Genomic DNA, 17,033 nt, shown 5'->3' with positions numbered 1-17,033 from the left:
AATGGTCAGATAGAGGAGTAAAAAAAACAAACAATAATTAAAAAAAAAAAAAAAAAACAATTCTAAGACATTCATGCTCAGAAACGGAACAAGAGGTCAAACAAAAAGGAGAAAACAATAGACTCGCACAAAAAAAAAAAAAAAAGAGGTGGGGGGAGGATGGATGGGACATTTATCCCTTGCAACGTTCTGTAAAAAGAAGACGGAATTTAAAAAAAAAAAAAGTGGCAGAACCAGGATTTGAACCGGCAACGTCGATTCTGGTAAAACTTCCAGGGCAGACGACTAAACCAATCGGCCATGACACCCACTTCGAAGTCTACGCATATTGTGTATATGTAGTAACAACTGATTTAATGTTGGTTAATTTTATGTTTTTATAGATATTTTATTAACTTTCCTTATTTCTATGTGCATTCGGAAACATTTCATATTCTGGAATGTGGATAATTGTTTAAAAGAGCAGAGTTTCAAATATGTGTCTGGGGATAACGAAATTTGGTTATCCCCAGACAGGTGTCTGGGGATAACGAATTTTCATTATCCCCAGACAGGTGTCTGGGGATAATCACAGCGTTTATTTTGTTCTGTTCTAATTTGGACATCATGTCAAGTATGCTGTTAGAAAACGCTTTTCATTTCGATGACTGTTACTTTGACTTGACTGACTTTTGTTCCCTGCCTTGAAGTATTTTTCACGCCTAGTTTAGCATTTTGTATAAAACCTTTCTGCCAACACTGTCTGGGATTAAAACATTTTCGTTATTCCCAGACAGGTGTCTGTGAATAATGACAGCCTTTAATTTTAATTTCTTTCTTCCTTATAAAGTGACTGCCATGTAGTTGAGTAATCATTATCATCAATCATGGTTAGCAACAGCCATCTCTATAGTGAATCAAATAAGAAAAAAACTTAAAATTAAAATCAGCGCTACTTAAACTTAAACAATCTTCATCCACCAGTTTTCCTTCTCTTGTATGAAAATAGAAATATTACCATCACTCCTCTTAATCTAAATCTTAATCATTACACTATTAATATTATTATTTTTATTATTATTATTATTTTCAGTTTCTGACAAAGTGGAGATGCGGAATGTAGTAACAGTAAAGTGTTGAATTGGGTAAATTTAATAATAATGTCTGAAGAGCTGTCCAAGACAAGATGGATCAGTGCAAATGTTGTAGAAAAGTTCATACCAACATTACGTTGAATTGTCCGTGGGTCATTGAAGACGATGAAGATGACTTGTTCTTGAAGGCTGTTTTGGATGGATCTGAAACTACAGGTAAAATTGATTTCCTGATTTGGGTTTTGTATTTTTCCATTACTTGTGAAGGGGAGTCAATTTTTTTTTACAAATTTTATTAAGAGTAGAAGTCTATTCTAGCTTTGAGAAGGTACACGAGTAATCAGCTAGCGGTATCAACCTTAGTCATGAAAGCTACAAAATCAAGTCTTGTTTTTGTATTGTCTTGGAATTGTCAAGTATATTCAATGTGTGATAAGGCTGGAAATACTACTTTTTAAAAAAATGCATATTTATATTGGCTAAGCCTATACATTTGAATAGTTAATCATTTTTGTTATTGATTGCATTGGCAGTTGGTGGTTCAGCACTCACTGGATTCAAGCATGCTGATTTCCAGCATGCTCTGCAACATGGCACATTGGAGCTGGGTGACCTGAATTTTTATAATTATGATAAGTCTACGTCCCATGAACATCAGATATTTCAGCACACTCGTATTCTAGCACACTTTTTGGCTCCTCCTTAACATGTGCTAGAATCCAACGAGTACTGTATAATATATAATAAATGCCAGGCAAACTATAGGGGGTATGGGATTTTACAGTAAGGAGTTTGTGTCCCAAGAGTTGTTTTTTTTTGTTGAGCTTTTATATAGCGCAATATCATTACATGTGCTCAAAGCGCTATACAAGGGGGGTTGACCAACAGCAACACGTAGCATGTATGACCAGACATGACGCCTGTTAGGTGACATTACAATTTTTTCCGACATAAACAACGCTGTTTACGGATATGTACTCATTTTACACCTGAGTACAGTGATAGAATGTGAGTAAAGAGTCTTTTCCAAGGACTCAACTATGTGCCGAGCAAGGCTCAACCCCAGGACCTTCCAATCTGAAAGCAAGTGCACATAGCTGCACAGAGTGAGTGTATATCAGTCTGGTATTATGTCGGATTGAACAAAATGATCAGATTGAGGAAAATTTTAGCCTTTTGAAGAATGAAAAACAAACATCACTCTCCTCAATAAAGGCATTTGATTCAAATTTTACAAGTTAAGCATAAAATAAAAATTTACAGAGCAGTTTCATTCCTGACTGATGTAACACCGTTATGAGACAATTGTTCAGTCAAAAGGTTTTATAAAATTTCTTTGGAAACTTTTTGAAATCTTTAATCTTTATTTCATTTCTCTTTTGCTAGATGTTGAAAAAGATGTCAGCCTAAGTTGGTTTGATGACTTGACAGAGAAGCAATTATCATCATCATTATCCCATGTGGAATGTCAACCCTCATCCAGAGGTGATGCATCAACGAATGTTGTCTCTGGTCATTCCCTTTGGTCTCCTTGTCCAAGGGGTGGACGCTACTCAGTCCCAGGTTTGGTTATTATTATTAAGAATTGCTTTTTTTTTTTTTTTTTTTTTTGGAAATAACCATATTATAAGTAATAAATAAATAGATTTATCTTTCTTCATCCAATTGGTTTTATCCCAATTAAGCACACCAATCTTAATTGATGGTCCTTGCGTTACTCAACATTAATCTACCAGACTATTATCTACCATGCCTGTTTCACCACCTTGACTGTTTATTTCAAGTCAATAAAAAGGCCTGGAAAACCTTTATATCCATAGCTATCTTTAGTACATGCCAAACAGACAAATAGGTCAGCCCCACAGTTAGTGAGTATTTATCACACTATTTTGGCACGCTTTTGAAAGAATTGCATCGCAGTGCCTGAAGACATAGTGCATATTTTAAAATCCCTTGTGTTAAAATTATGAGATGCTCAGGATGCGTTGGGCTAATTGCTGCAGCACTTATGTTGGTTACGGTTTGCTGGTTCATGGTTCTCCTTCAATGACAGGAGCTGTAGATTTTTTAGTAGAGATAGAACCATTGAAATGTTTATTTGACTAGTTTTGATAAAATATACAATGTCCGACGTAATTTTTAAAGTTGTAAGCTTTGTATGTTGATTGAACAACAAGGGCCTCATACCAAAGGGTGATAGTAAAAATATGCATCCGTGTTAATAGATAGCTTTCCAGGCATGGCAACGAGAGGTTATGGAGGAACATTGATTATTATATCCTTCCTTATATGAAGATTTTGTTTTGGAGAAACCCCTATTTTACAATGGCATAATAGCAAACACATTATGAGGCATTCCTATTATCTTATTTAAAAAAGCATAGGAGTTCAAGGAAATACTCATCTCAGTTTTTCTTTTAAAATTTAAAAAAAAAAACGAAATGTAGGACACAAATGAAGTCGGAAATTTTTATGTCGGTTAAGTTTTCAACCATTGGTGTAAATAAGGATAGCTCTTGATGAGAAATAACACGATAGCTCTTGATTAGAAATAACACGATAGCTCTTGATGAGAAATAACATGGGTAAGATGAGTGGAGAGCTATAACAAAACTAAACCGTTTTGATATCTGATTTTTTTTCCCCTTGAGCAAGAAACACATCCCCTATTGCTGACTTTGCAGTGTCCCGCTCGCTGCACTGCAGCTGATGCCTGGTTTATCTAGGATTTTCTTGAGATAAACTCTAAATAACATTTTCTTCTGAGGACAGATTGAGAGGATTTTAATCAAATTTTTTATTTGTTTTAATTAGAAGTGAAATTAGTACATTTTTTTTATATATTTTATTTTTGCAGGAACCAGATGTAACTTAAGTGAGACTCTGCTGACTGATCCCCTGTCCAAAAGATTTCAAGGAGACACTCCAAGCTTAATTAGGTAAAGCAAATTGAGCACATTTGACATTGTGTGCTGTATAAAAGCTTAGTTTTTGGGGGATTTTTTTTTTTTTTCTTTTCAGGTTACCATTTTGTTTATTTATAAATGAAAATAAAAAGATTAGAATTTTGATCTCATGCGGGACTTGAGTCATGAAGAAGTGTGCACAGATAAAATGATGGATTGTATTAGGGGTTGCCACACATTGTGTACAGATAACACTTCCTCAATGATGAAATGTCCTATGAATTTCACAACGTGTGAAATTGCTGAATTGCCAGATAAATTTATTTGAGTGGACATTGGTCATATTCAGATTTTGATTTTTGAATCAATGCTTTTGAGAAGTATTGGTTGAATAAATTTCTATTCGTTTAACCATTTATTTATTATTATTATTATTTATTTTATATTGTTGCAAAAAATAGCTATATGTGATTAATTCGATAAAACTATCAATCCTTAAACATTGAAGTTGCAATTTTTGTCTTTATCAATTATTATTAGAATTATTTTATATGTGCAACATCAACAGAAATGCTCAGTCTGACTGAGTCTGAGGAAAATTCACATAAATTAATGGTCGAAATCACGTATTTGGGTGGATATAGAGTTTTTTTTTTTTCTTGCAGTTCTGATTTTTTTCACGTAAATATGCTGTTATCATCTGTTTTCTTTCTTTGACATCAACTTAAAAAGGGGTTGTTTTGCTGAGTTAAACACTTGCTCTATTATTTTTACAGATTAGGTTTGAGTCCCCACGTCGCTTCCAGCCCGTCTTTGGAGCAATTGGCAGCTGACCAATCAGATGTCAAATGGACAAGTGCAATGGCCACACCTCTTTGTATTAACTCCGCCTCTTTTAATGACAGTTACAAAGAAAGTAAGGACCTAGTGTTAAACTGCTGTCGTCATTGTTGGTAGTGTGACTGCTGTAACTGTATTTTATTTGATTGCTTTTATGACATGTTTAGTTTAAATTGCATATTTTAATAATATACAATTTTGTCCAAAATTCGGCAATATGAGCAAATTTACAGATTATGGAATAAAATAGATTGAGCAAAACTTGTCATCTATTCAAATTATGAGTTATTTTTAAATGTTTGAATTTTAAATTGTAGTTTGAGTCTGGCAAGAGCTGTGTGGAATGATGTTGTTATTACTACAAAACAGATCTAGAGACGTTAATTGGTATCCATGCCCCCCCCCCCCCCCCCCCCCTCATCCTTGGCATTTATTGATAAATTAGGAAGTATATTGTGATTTTTGAAAAGTAAATAAGAGAATTATTTTTTAAATTGAAAATATGCTTTATTCTGTCTAAAAAAGCCCCACAAAGTTTCAGGGTAGATCATAAGGGAGAGAAGTAAATAAGTTTCATGTTTGAGGCTAGGAATTCAATTCACACCACCTTGTTTACACTGACATAATATGATATACACGTGAACCAAGTGAGTCTCTAATTTTCGCTCTAATGCATAAGTAAAAGCTGAAATAAAAAGTATATATTGACACCATGCAGTGCATAGAATACATGAAACGTGACTGCTCTGTTTTCTTTCAGATGACACAATTCTGCAAGATGAAGATGTGACCAATGTCAAGGTTAAGGTAAGCTGTCTTTATTTCAGTCTACACAGGCCAGGATTTATTTTACTGTAGCCGGGTCAAACAATAATCTTTCATGATTTAGGATTAAGTTGGCGAATTTTGGCGGATTTCTGGCATAAAGTTGGCAGGTTTTTTGCAAAGGTACCTGGCAACACTGCTAACAGCTTAAAAAAAGAACAGAACACCAAACATGGCTGTCAATAACTAAAACTATAAAAACAAAAATACATTGCTTAAAATTCAGATTGACGGCAGAGGACTATTTGGCACCGCTTGTCCGAAAGTAAAAATATCTTGAAATGCCAGGTACTCATTTTACACTTGAGTGTGGTGAAAGAATGTGAGTAAAGAGCCTATTTCTTTACACCGCTTAGAGTGGGTCTCAAACCAAGGACCTACCTGTCTGAAGGCAAGTGTCATATCACAAGCCCACAAAGCCTTGCCTTTAAAACCCTCTAATACAAATAATTCTTACAATGAATTATTTTTTCTCTCTCTCTTCCTTTTCAGGTTACACATAGAAAGCTGTTCTCACCAGGAGTGACAATTGTGCCAAACAAGAGAGATGACTCTCTTCTCCATCTTTCAGATTTGGACATGACTAAAGAAACAGACATCACCATCCTACAGGAAGAGGAAGGAGAGGGTGATAGAAAGATAGACGAAGTGTTTGACGTTCACGACAATGACCTAACTTTGAAATCCGACGCAGAAACGGTTATTTGTGTTGAAAAAGGACCAGAGGTAGATGAGGACAGTGGTGAGAAGAGGCACCATATAGAAACAGTTTTAAATTCTTTATTCAGTAGTCCTGTTGAATCAAATGAAATAACTTCTATGGAAGCTGTTACAGTGGACACAGAAGAAAAGAGCAAACTTGAAGATGATGGAGTAGGTGGAAAAATATTTTGTCCCTCCAATGATTTCGTTGCTGACTTAGGGAGCAAGAGTAAATCTTTGATATCTACTGAATCAGTTAAAAAAGAAGTAAAGTTTGAGAGTAACTGTGGTAAAGGCATGGTGCAGTTGTCACAGGATCAGGAACTCGATCACGTGTCGGACAGTTTGTGTCTGTCAGCTTTATTGGACAGGGAGAAGTCAATGGAGGATGATAATGAAATAATTTGTGCTGAATATGAACGAATTCAAACATTGAATGGAAACAAGCCAGATGGGAAAATGTATCATGAGAATGAAGGTATTTGTAGAAGTAGCTCAAAAATTGAAGATAGTGTTATGAAAAAGGGAGATAACTGTGATAATAACGAAAAGCATTATGGTAACAATGGTGAATCCTTGACATCAGTTTCTACGCCAATCATACATAGGAAACGAGTGTTTCATGTGGAAAGCAAATCTGAGAAAAAGTTGAAGACATTTCATTGCAGTGGATCATCAGCCTTGCAATGTAATCCAGTTTCGATTCTGAAGTCACCTTACACTCCAAAATCTAATAAGTATAGAAAAGTTCGTTTTTCATTACCTTGCAGCTTTGCTGCTTCTTCAACTACATCTGAAAACCAAGAATTGAATCATCGTGAAGCAACAACTGCTTTAAATACTATGGTTTCCTCTCTAAACTGTATTACCAGTAAAGTTTGCACGGCTGATGACTGTGCCAAAACTGTAAATGATAGTTTAAACAGAACTCCTCTGCCTGATGGTCACATTGAATCAAACCAAAGTTCAGTGGATTTTGCCACTGATACCCGCCAATGGGAAGGGGTTTCCCTTATAGTACCTTCATCCCCAACATTCTCCAAGATGAATCAGAAAGACGCTGTCAACAGATTTAGCAGTTGTCTGAGAGATGATAAGGACAGTGATGGGAAAACCTTTACTGAGTCTGGGAAAGAACATGACTTGACTGGAAGTATCCACAGTAGGGAAAGGTGCTCTTCTTGTCATAGCCAGAATGAATTGGGCGAAGCGGATGTTTACAAAATACAATTTTTTAATGTACCATCTGACACCACTTGCAGTCCTGTTGGAGCAAGTCTTTCTCCAGATTGTGTCAATACTGAAGAGAGTAAAAATTCTGATTATGTGAGTGATAAAACTACTGCAAGAAGTGAAGTTAGTGTTTCTGAAGTTAGTGTTTCCGATAAGAGAATAAATAACATTATTGTTGATCGAATCTGTGATAATAGAAAGCATGTAAAAAGCCATATTTCTTTTAAAGCTGAGAAAATACCAGAATTAATGATGGATCCCAGTGATAGTTTGCTGATGGCAGCTTATGACGATGCATCTTCACTCACTGATATGATGGGTGTAAATTCCATTCTCCCTTCTGTTGAGACTAAGACGACAAATGTTAAAGTATCTCATTCAGATTCCAATATATTTGGAGAAAAAAGCTTGGAACCGTCATCAAATTCTACATCACTTGTTACTTCATTATCATCATCAACCACTCTAAAAACTTCAAGCTGTTCAGCTGCTGTGATATTAACACCTGTGATAAAATGTTCCTCCAATACATCTGCTCATATGATTCAAAGTACAGTATCCTCTAAATCTAACACACTTGATTCCTCCAAATTGGCTAGTTTAGGTACTGTGCCTTTTACCAAATCAACACTCACCTCCATATCGTCAATATCCTCCTCAAATTCCTCTATACTGTTGTTATCATCTTTGAGAACCAAATGTCATTCAACCGAAGTGACTGTTTCTCCTGCTTTAAATCATCCAGTGCTTTCTGCCATAACAACATCAATTTCTCTCAGTGCAAAACCTCGTAAATTCTTTTATCCAAAGGTTAAAAGATTAGCCTCATCTGAAACAGAATCTGTAAATAATGTCAAAACCATCCACTATTCAACCCAGGATCAGGCTTCTACTTGTGTTTCATCTGATTATCCTGTGACAAATTCAACAACGTCTTCAGCATTACCATTAACAATTCCTACACCATCATCTGCATCAACAGGGAAAATAACATCCTTAGCTCAATCAACATTTCAAAGCAAGACTCAAACTATAGCTGATGATAAGGATGTGACTACTGAAGGATCAGGTAAAATTGATGACAACGAGTCAAGTACATTTTGGTCAAATGAGGCACAACATCTCTTTGATGATGACAATGATGTCGATGATAAAACTAACACAACTCTGGCTGTGACAGAGAGCCTACTTCATGCAGTTACCCATAGTGCAGACAGTGTGAATAGTGTCAGTGAGAGGGAGAGGAAAATGATAAACGGGTCAGAACCTTCCATCAAATACAACAACAGAAGGAAGACATTGCCTAGATTGCTCGGTAAGATTATTATTATTCTTTTTTTTTTTTTTCACTTGAATTAACTGGTTCCAGTTTGTTCCAATTTCTTTTTTTTTTGTTTTTATTTATTTATTTAAAAAAAAAAAAGATTTTATGATTTATTTTGTTATATAATATTTGAAATCTGTGAAAGACTAAAACTGTTCTAGATCTACAAAATTATGATTGGTTTCATCTGTTATTTTTTCTACAGTAAATTTGAACTGCTAACAAATTGTGATTCAAATTATTAGTCAAACAGGCAATTGAATATTTTGGACATAATATAACCTTATTGATCAGAAAAAAGGAGAGAGAAAAAAAAAGTGTTAACATTGAAAGGCAATGAGTATTATTATTATCCTAAAAGTTAAAGTCTCTTGATTGATGTAAAGAGGTTTTCCTAGTTGAGTATTGTATTGTTGTGAAAAAAATGTGTGACTAAAGGCTAAGAAAGGTTTTTAAAACTTTTTATTTTTCTTTGTTCTTTACAAACTGTTTGTCAACTTATGTTTCACGTATCTTTTTATCTAATGGTCATTTTGATCTGTTTTAATTGCTGCTGTTAAGGGTTTAAACCCAATATTTGACTTTGTATGGTTTAATTATCATTTTTTTGGAAAGCTTTTTTTCAGCATTAGCAAAACAACCAGCATTGTTTGTTTTTTTACTGATGATACAAGCTTTTTTGCAGCATCTCTTTTGATATAATGACCTCTATCGACTACATATTACACCCGAGAGCACAATTTACTTTTAAAAAAGATATTACATGGCAATCTATAGCACTTATCTCTTTCTAAAAAAACTTTAATTTTCAATTAAACATACTACTGGAAGTTGGCAAGTGGTTGTACTTATATGGAAATTGTGAAAATTAAGATATAGTCGATCTAAATTCGAAAGATGGTCATTTAGAGCTGTTTGTGATTTATATTCCCCAGGCTTTGCCAGGTTTACAGATATATTTGGAAACAACATCAATGATGACAATGTTGTCATTACAAAATCAGACAAAGGTGTTGAATTGTGTCCAGAAACTGAAAGTGAAAGAGAGTTATTAAAGGAAATGGATAAGTCCTCTCTATTAATTGGAAATGGATGTATCGGAGATGATGCAAAGACATCAGATAAGGTAATAGGTAATGAAAGGCTGATAAATACAGCTCATAGTGGAAATGTATCAGCTGGCACAAAAAGTGGCTTTGTCTCTGAGGTAGAAAAGATAAGTCATCAGGTTGATACCATAGCCCATGAAGGTGAAAGATTAGACTGTGGTAACGGTGTGGATGGATTTGACAACAAAAAGCAAAATCCGTTAGACGAGAGCTTGAAAACTGTAAGGATGGATGATGTAGAGGTGGATAAGAAAGATTATAGTAGTTGTGGTACAGAGAGATTAGATGAGGATGTGATGGAGATGGACAATCATTTAGAAGATATTCCATCACAGATGTGGGACTTGACAGAGTTTTCACAGATGGTAGGAGTTACAAATAGTATTAACAAAAATAGTACAGGTCAAGGTGATGGAATCTTAGAGTTTGATTCTGGATATGAACACAGTAAGAAGCCTCTCAGAGGTATGAATTCTTCTGCTTATACTGATCCTGTTCTAGATCAGAACAAGAACGAAAATCACATTGAGAAAGGTAATTTTTGTGATGGAAATGAAATGAATAATAAGAGTTCTAATTCTGATTTTAAGTTACAAGAAAATTTCAAAACCAGTCATAAAAGCTTCAAAAGAAGTTGTGATAAATTGAAACAATCCCACTCTGGAAAGAAACTGAAGTTGGAAATGTTGTCGAAAGTTCCGTCTTTATCACATAAATCGAAGCTTGAAAGTTTTGATGAAATGTTTTTTAGTCATGAGATGGATGTGACCTCGAGGAATTCAGAATTAAGTCAAAGGACAGACAAAGACATTGAGGATGAATTTGAGAATGTGCTCATTGGGTTGAAAGGAAAGTTTTCCCCATCGAACAAGGAAAAGATAGGGTCTGAAAAATACAGAGGGTTTCAAAAGTGTAGTGATGAAAATTTGATGAATCCACTTCCTGAAACATCTGAATTACATCAAATATCTAGAAAAGACATAGAGAGTGAATTTGAGAATGTTTTGGCTGGAATTCAGGGGAATTCATCTTTGTCAAAGAATGATAAAAATGCATGTAAGGAATTGATAGGTTTTCAAAAATCTAATAGTAGCTGCCTTGTGAAGGTTGGTAAAGACTTGTCCAGGTTGAATCGTGGAAAGACATCAGGGGAAGACTGGACTGGGTCAACTGTGATTAAGACTCCATCTTTATTGGTTGAAAATGAGAAAAGTATTGAAGACCAATTTGAATCTGTGCTTGCAGGTTTGAAAGGAAAGTCTTCTTCTCCAACTGACAAATGTAAGATGAAGATGAAGGGTTTTATGAGAGCTCAAGGTTCCAAAAAATCTCAAGAGGAGACATTAGGCAAAGACTCAAATATTGACAAGTGTGGTAAAATTCTTGCTGGAATCAAAACCAAAAATCAGATTGATTCCCTGCATGGAAAAGAAAATATGAACTATGATCCTAGTTTAAAGAATTTGAATATTTCTAATATTTCAAAGGACAGTTGTATTGTTGGTTCAACCAATACTAATGATCAAATTGTATTGGATGCTGGTGATGATACCGCTACAAATGATGCGCTTGGTGGAAACATTGATGAAAAATTTGATGATAGGAAGAGGATGGATACTGTTGGAAGTGAAATACAAGAAGATGGGGTTATAAGTGTTCAGGGTTTTCAAACAGCAGCAGGGAAGATGATATTTTCAAATGAATGTGAGAAAAAAGCCAGCAGTCTATGGAATTCCTTCAATTTTGAAAATTGTTCTGAAGAATCAAGAGCTGAACTGGAGACTTCAAAGGGGATGATTTTGCAAGGTGAGACTGCAGTAAGTAGAGGAGTGGCATTAGGAGGGTTTTACACAGCTGGAGGAAGAGAAATAAAATTGTCTGACTCAGCTATAGAAAAGGCGAATGGTTTATGGGATACTACTTGTCTTGGAGAAAATACTCACAATTCAAAACGAGAGCCGTTTTTGTCTGATGGAAAAGAGAAAGGTGGTTCATTCTTCAAGAGTTTTGCTACAGTTGGTGGAAAGGAGATTGTATTGTCTGAGTCAGCCAAGAAAAAGGCTGAATCTCTTTGGCAATCGGTTGGTTCAGACAACCTGAGTATTGGGTCAGATGGTGTGAAATTGGAGCCTATAGTGAAAGGAAAACGAAAAAATTGTTTCGGGGAATTATCAGAGAACAGTGCATCAAGTTTGAGCGATAGAACTTCATCTGGCAGTTTCCAAAGCGCTGTTAATGTCAATCATATGAAATGTAAAACAGGAATTCCCAAGGAGAAACAGCAATTTGACAAGAGACATAAAGGATTCAGGCCGTTTGTAGCACCAAAGATAGTCTCCAAAAAAGGACTTGACACCGAGACTAAATCTGTTTCCAGTTGTGATGTTGTTAGAAAGAATTTTGAGCTGAATGAGTTTGAGAGTTTGAATCATTACGGCCTGAAGGAATCTGTCATTGAAACTGAAAATATGGGTGATGAAGAAAATGTTTGTATGGCAGAAGCTGCAGTTAGTAGAGTGATGACTGATCTTAATTCAACTGTGTCTGTTACTGAGTCAGTATCAGCAAAGGGTAAAGTTGATTTGAGTTATAGGCAAGGTTTTCTGAGAAATGAGAGTTTTAAAAGTGATGAAAAGGGGGAGACTGGTCATTATAATAATCGTACAGCTGGTAATCCTAAGTATGAGGAACTTGGTGAATTTTCAAAGTCTGTGAGGAAATTTTTGATTAAGGAGGTAGTAAGTGAAAAAGAAGAAAAATTTAAAGAGGATGAGACCAAGGACCAGATAATCGATCAAGAGGAGGAAAGAGATGAGTTTCATTTTGACTATGAGTTTGACTCTCAACTTATTGCAGAGATTGACTTAAAAACTTCCACTATGGTGGATAATGGTTTATCTGTCAAGGACATAAACGAAGATATGAATACTAATATTACTAATAGTTGTGTTAATAGTAATACCAAAATAGCAAGTGGTATTGCATTTGGAGACAATATTCGTGATAAAGATTTTTCTGTTGATGAGCCAGTGAAATTGTTAGATGAGCAAAGATTTTATGATAGTAACGGTAGTCTTAGTGGTGCTGGAATGAATATAATTGAAGAGAAAATATTTTACACTGATGGAGAAAATGTTCATTCTGTAAGCAAACCTTTTATAGGTTTTTCAACAGCTGCTGGACATTCTGTGTCAGTTTCTGATAATGCCTTGGAAAGAGCAAGAAAATTTTTGAATGAAGATGATTTCACATCATCAACAAGACAGAGTTTGAATCGAGACAATCATGGTATTGGAAATTCTGAAATAAATCTCAAAAGCTTGGCTAGTGGTGTCAGCCCTGCTGCATCAGAAAATGCAAAGAGTTTTTTGAACAGTAGTGATGAGGAAATGATGGCATTGATAGACAATGAAGATGCAGACAATCAAAAAGATTTGAGTCGTGTGACAATGATAGGAGAGAAAAGTGATTATGGTGGTATTCAGGATAGAATATCGAAGAAATCTTTTGAAAAAGCTAAGAGTAATTTAAGTAGCCCTGACGATGCAATGTTAACTAAAAATAGATATAGAACTGTAAGTGATCCTCTTGAAGAAAAGAAAGCCCCTGTTAAAATGATTGAATTTTTCACTGCATCAAAGTTTGAAGATTCTCTCTCGGGAGAATGCCTGAAAATTGCAGAGTGTTGTTTGAACAAGGCTGAGGCTGGGTTAACAGATACATCTAATGAGAGCAGGTCAATTCATCAAACTGAAAACTGTGGTAGTGAACAGAAGCAGTTTATTGGTTTTTTAACTGCGGCTGGGTCAAAAGTCTCAGTGTCTGAAAAAGCCATGGTAAATGCCAAAAGATTTTTGAATGACGACGTAGAAGGGACATCAGAACCAGATATCCAAATTAATCAAAGAGAATGCAGCAAGAATTCTCTTTGTTTTCCAACTGCTGCTGGTGATACAATTTCACTATCTGAAAATGCTCTGAGTGTTGCAAGACGTTTTTTAAATGATGATGACAATGTTTTGGCATTGGAAGGAGACAAAATAGATCAAGAAAGAACAGGTTTCAATCGAGGTGAGTGCAATGATGATAAGGATGTCCCTGACTTATCCAATGCAACAGGAGCTGGCATTTCTGACTTCAAGAAAATCATTGAAAAAGCTAAAACATATTTACATGATGACAATTTACACATTGAGTCTGATTTTGAAAGTAATTCAAAGAACACTGACCTAAAATACACGAAAAGATTTATGGGATTTTCAACTGCCACTGGATATGAGGTTTCTGTGTCTGAGGACGCCCTGGTAAAAGCAAAGTCCTTTTTGAATGATGACAATGATGATGACAATAATGGTGATGGTTTAAGCTCTGTCCCTTCAAGTAAAAATGACACCAAAATGTTTGCTGGTTTTTCAACTGCTGCGGGAACTAAAGTATCTGTAACTGAAAAGGCTTTAGCAAAGGCAAAGTCATTTTTGAATGACGATGATGGTGAAATGCTCAAAGTAAAAGGTCCTAAATTTGGAGGATTTTCAACTGCCGCTGGTTCTGAGGTTTCTGTCTCTGAAAATGCCTTGGAAAAAGCAAAATCCTTTTTGAATGATGACAATAACAGTGATGGTAAATCTGAAACACCGACAGACACAAGAGCTCACAATGTTGAATATGTAAGCTCAGTCCATTCAACACGTAGAAATGATACCAAAATGTTTACTGGTTTTTCAAATGCTACAGGAACTAAAGTGTCAGTAACTGAAAAGTCTTTGGCAAAGATTAAATCATTTTTGAATGACGATGACAGTGAAATGCTCAAAGTCAAAGGTCCTAAATTTGGAGGATTTTCAACTGCCGCTGGTTCTGAGGTTTCTGTCTCTGAAAATGCCTTGGAAAAAGCAAAATCCTTTTTGAATGATGACAATAGTAGTGATGGTAAATATGAAGCACCAACACACACAAGAACTCACAATGTTGAATATGTAAGCTCAGTCCACTCAACATGTAGAAATGATACCAACATGTTTACTGGTTTTTCAACTGCTACAGGAACGAAAGTGTCAGTAACTGAAAAGTCTTTGGCAAAGGCTAAATCATTTTTGAATGACGATGACAATGATGTTGAAATGCTTGAAGGTCCAAAATGTGCAGCCAAGTCATTTTTTACCGATTGCCAAGAAAGAAATGTGATGAAAACTGGCGACAATGATAACAGGCTGAAAGAGGATAATGTTTTCAAGGGAAATAAGCATCATATCTTTGTAAAGAGTCCAGGTGCTGGTGTCAATGACATCTTTATACCAAAGAAAGCTCTGGAACAAGCTGAGATTTTATTACGGGGAAAGGAGAACAAATCTCAGAGTTGTAGACGACTGAGTGAAAAAGTTGGAGAAGATGACTTCACCAGAGATCCTATTAGCCCGGAAAGAAATCCTCAGCAGACAGTATGCTTGACTATGAGTATGAGTCCTGGTGAGTTTCTTTTTCTTTTTTCATTTTTTAAAAACATGTTTTATCTCTCTCATCAACTAATGTTACCAATTTTTCGTTGATGTCAACCGCTTTATTTAACCCTCTTATTACCAACTATATAGAAAGGCTCGCATTTGTTGAAATTCAATTGACATCTTTCTTATTAAGATTTGTTTTGTTTATCACAATAACTTGGGAAGATAAATTGTTGTTCTAGCTTTTAGAACTTAACTTGAATTACTTTATAGCATTATCTTTTTTTGTCAAATTGGACAAAAGGAGGTCTTTTCTAATAACCTCAAATATTTTATTTTTTTAAAGATTAATTTTATAATTTTCTTTTTGTAATTATATTATCATCTCTGTTGATGTATCGTAAGATTTTTCATTCATCTTTAAAACTTAACCTTAACAGAACATATTTAATCATTGTGAATCTTTGTGAGCAAAATGTATTCATTCATCGTCAATATTTTGTATTTCAGGGGCAAAGAGAGATGACTCTAACCAACTGTCACTGAAGAAAAGGCCTTTGGTATCAAAAATTGAAGGTAAAATTGCAAGTGCAAAGCAACTAGAAATATATATTCCATTTACAGACTTTCCACTCTTAATGATAAAATCATTATTGATATGGAAGAAAAAGTGTGGTGGATTGTGTGTAAAGAAGGGGGGGGGGGGGGGGGGGGGGCAGATTTTTTTCTTATAGCTTAGCATTTTTTTAGGCAAAGTTTAAGATTAAAAAAATCGTGAAAATTCCTTTTTGATTTCTTTAACAATGGATCTTATTTTACACATTATTGAACACCATGTTTGATGTGGTTTAAAACTATGATTCATGAAAAAAACGGCTTAAGGCAAAAATTAGTTTAGATACATCCCTTGGGGGAAATTTGTCTTCAGGGTCTTTTCTAAGGGAAATTGACTGGAATCATTCCAGACATCAGCTGTTTAAAAAAAAAGTTTGAAATGAGATTTAGATTCTGTCAAAGCAACCAAAGGATTTTTTTCTATTTTTTCCTAATGGCAATTGTAAATAACAATGTGAAATTGAATGTAAGCTTCAATTTAATTACAAAAACAGATCAAATGAATGAGCTTCGAGCAGCAATTTTTACATTAATGACAATTGTCAGATTTATTCATCTTCATCTAAATTGACTAATCCAGTCAGGCTGAGTATTGCGGTTGATGTTATTTATAGACAGATAAATAAATTTATTTTCATTGAATGATTTATTTTTATCTATTTATTCATGTAGTTTTATGGGGATGAAATCAAGATGGACTAAATTCTGCTTGTTTTAAAATTTTAATTGACCAGAAGTCCTGAGTGACCGTCCAGGTATCAAGAGGAAAAGACTGAGGTCTGTCTTCTCCAATACTTTGACAGGGGAACAAACGTAAGTTGTTTTTATTCGGTTTTTAGAAAATTAAAGCGAAACTCAGAACAATGCAAGAGTGTTCAACTGCCCCAAAAATTATCTCTGGGTTAATAATTTGCTGAAAACTGAATTTAGAGTCAAAATGTTGGACTTGGGCTAAATTTTGATGT

The 17,033-nt window shown here is 34.9% G+C and overlaps 1 protein-coding gene across 1 annotated transcript in view; it reads left to right on the top strand.

Annotated features, from left to right (window-relative positions):
• Positions 1–17,033, top strand: part of LOC144979919 (uncharacterized) — a 37,585-nt gene that overhangs the window by 1,410 nt on the left and 19,142 nt on the right. Inside the window, exons 2-10 of the mRNA XM_078927199.1 lie at positions 1,073–1,289; positions 2,460–2,636; positions 3,931–4,012; positions 4,756–4,895; positions 5,580–5,626; positions 6,137–8,894; positions 9,839–15,478; positions 15,964–16,029; positions 16,803–16,881. Coding sequence (XP_078783325.1) covers positions 1,166–1,289; positions 2,460–2,636; positions 3,931–4,012; positions 4,756–4,895; positions 5,580–5,626; positions 6,137–8,894; positions 9,839–15,478; positions 15,964–16,029; positions 16,803–16,881 — 9,113 coding nt within the window. The 5' untranslated portion in view covers positions 1,073–1,165. The remainder of the gene's footprint in view (positions 1–1,072; positions 1,290–2,459; positions 2,637–3,930; positions 4,013–4,755; positions 4,896–5,579; positions 5,627–6,136; positions 8,895–9,838; positions 15,479–15,963; positions 16,030–16,802; positions 16,882–17,033) is intronic.

Source organism: Berghia stephanieae, chromosome 9 (assembly GCF_034508935.2).
Source record: "Berghia stephanieae isolate SIO BIC M18660-M18661 chromosome 9, UCSD_Bste_1.3, whole genome shotgun sequence".
Classification (NCBI taxonomy): Eukaryota; Metazoa; Mollusca; class Gastropoda; order Nudibranchia; family Aeolidiidae; genus Berghia; species Berghia stephanieae.
This window is presented reverse-complemented; position numbering and strand designations above follow the sequence as displayed.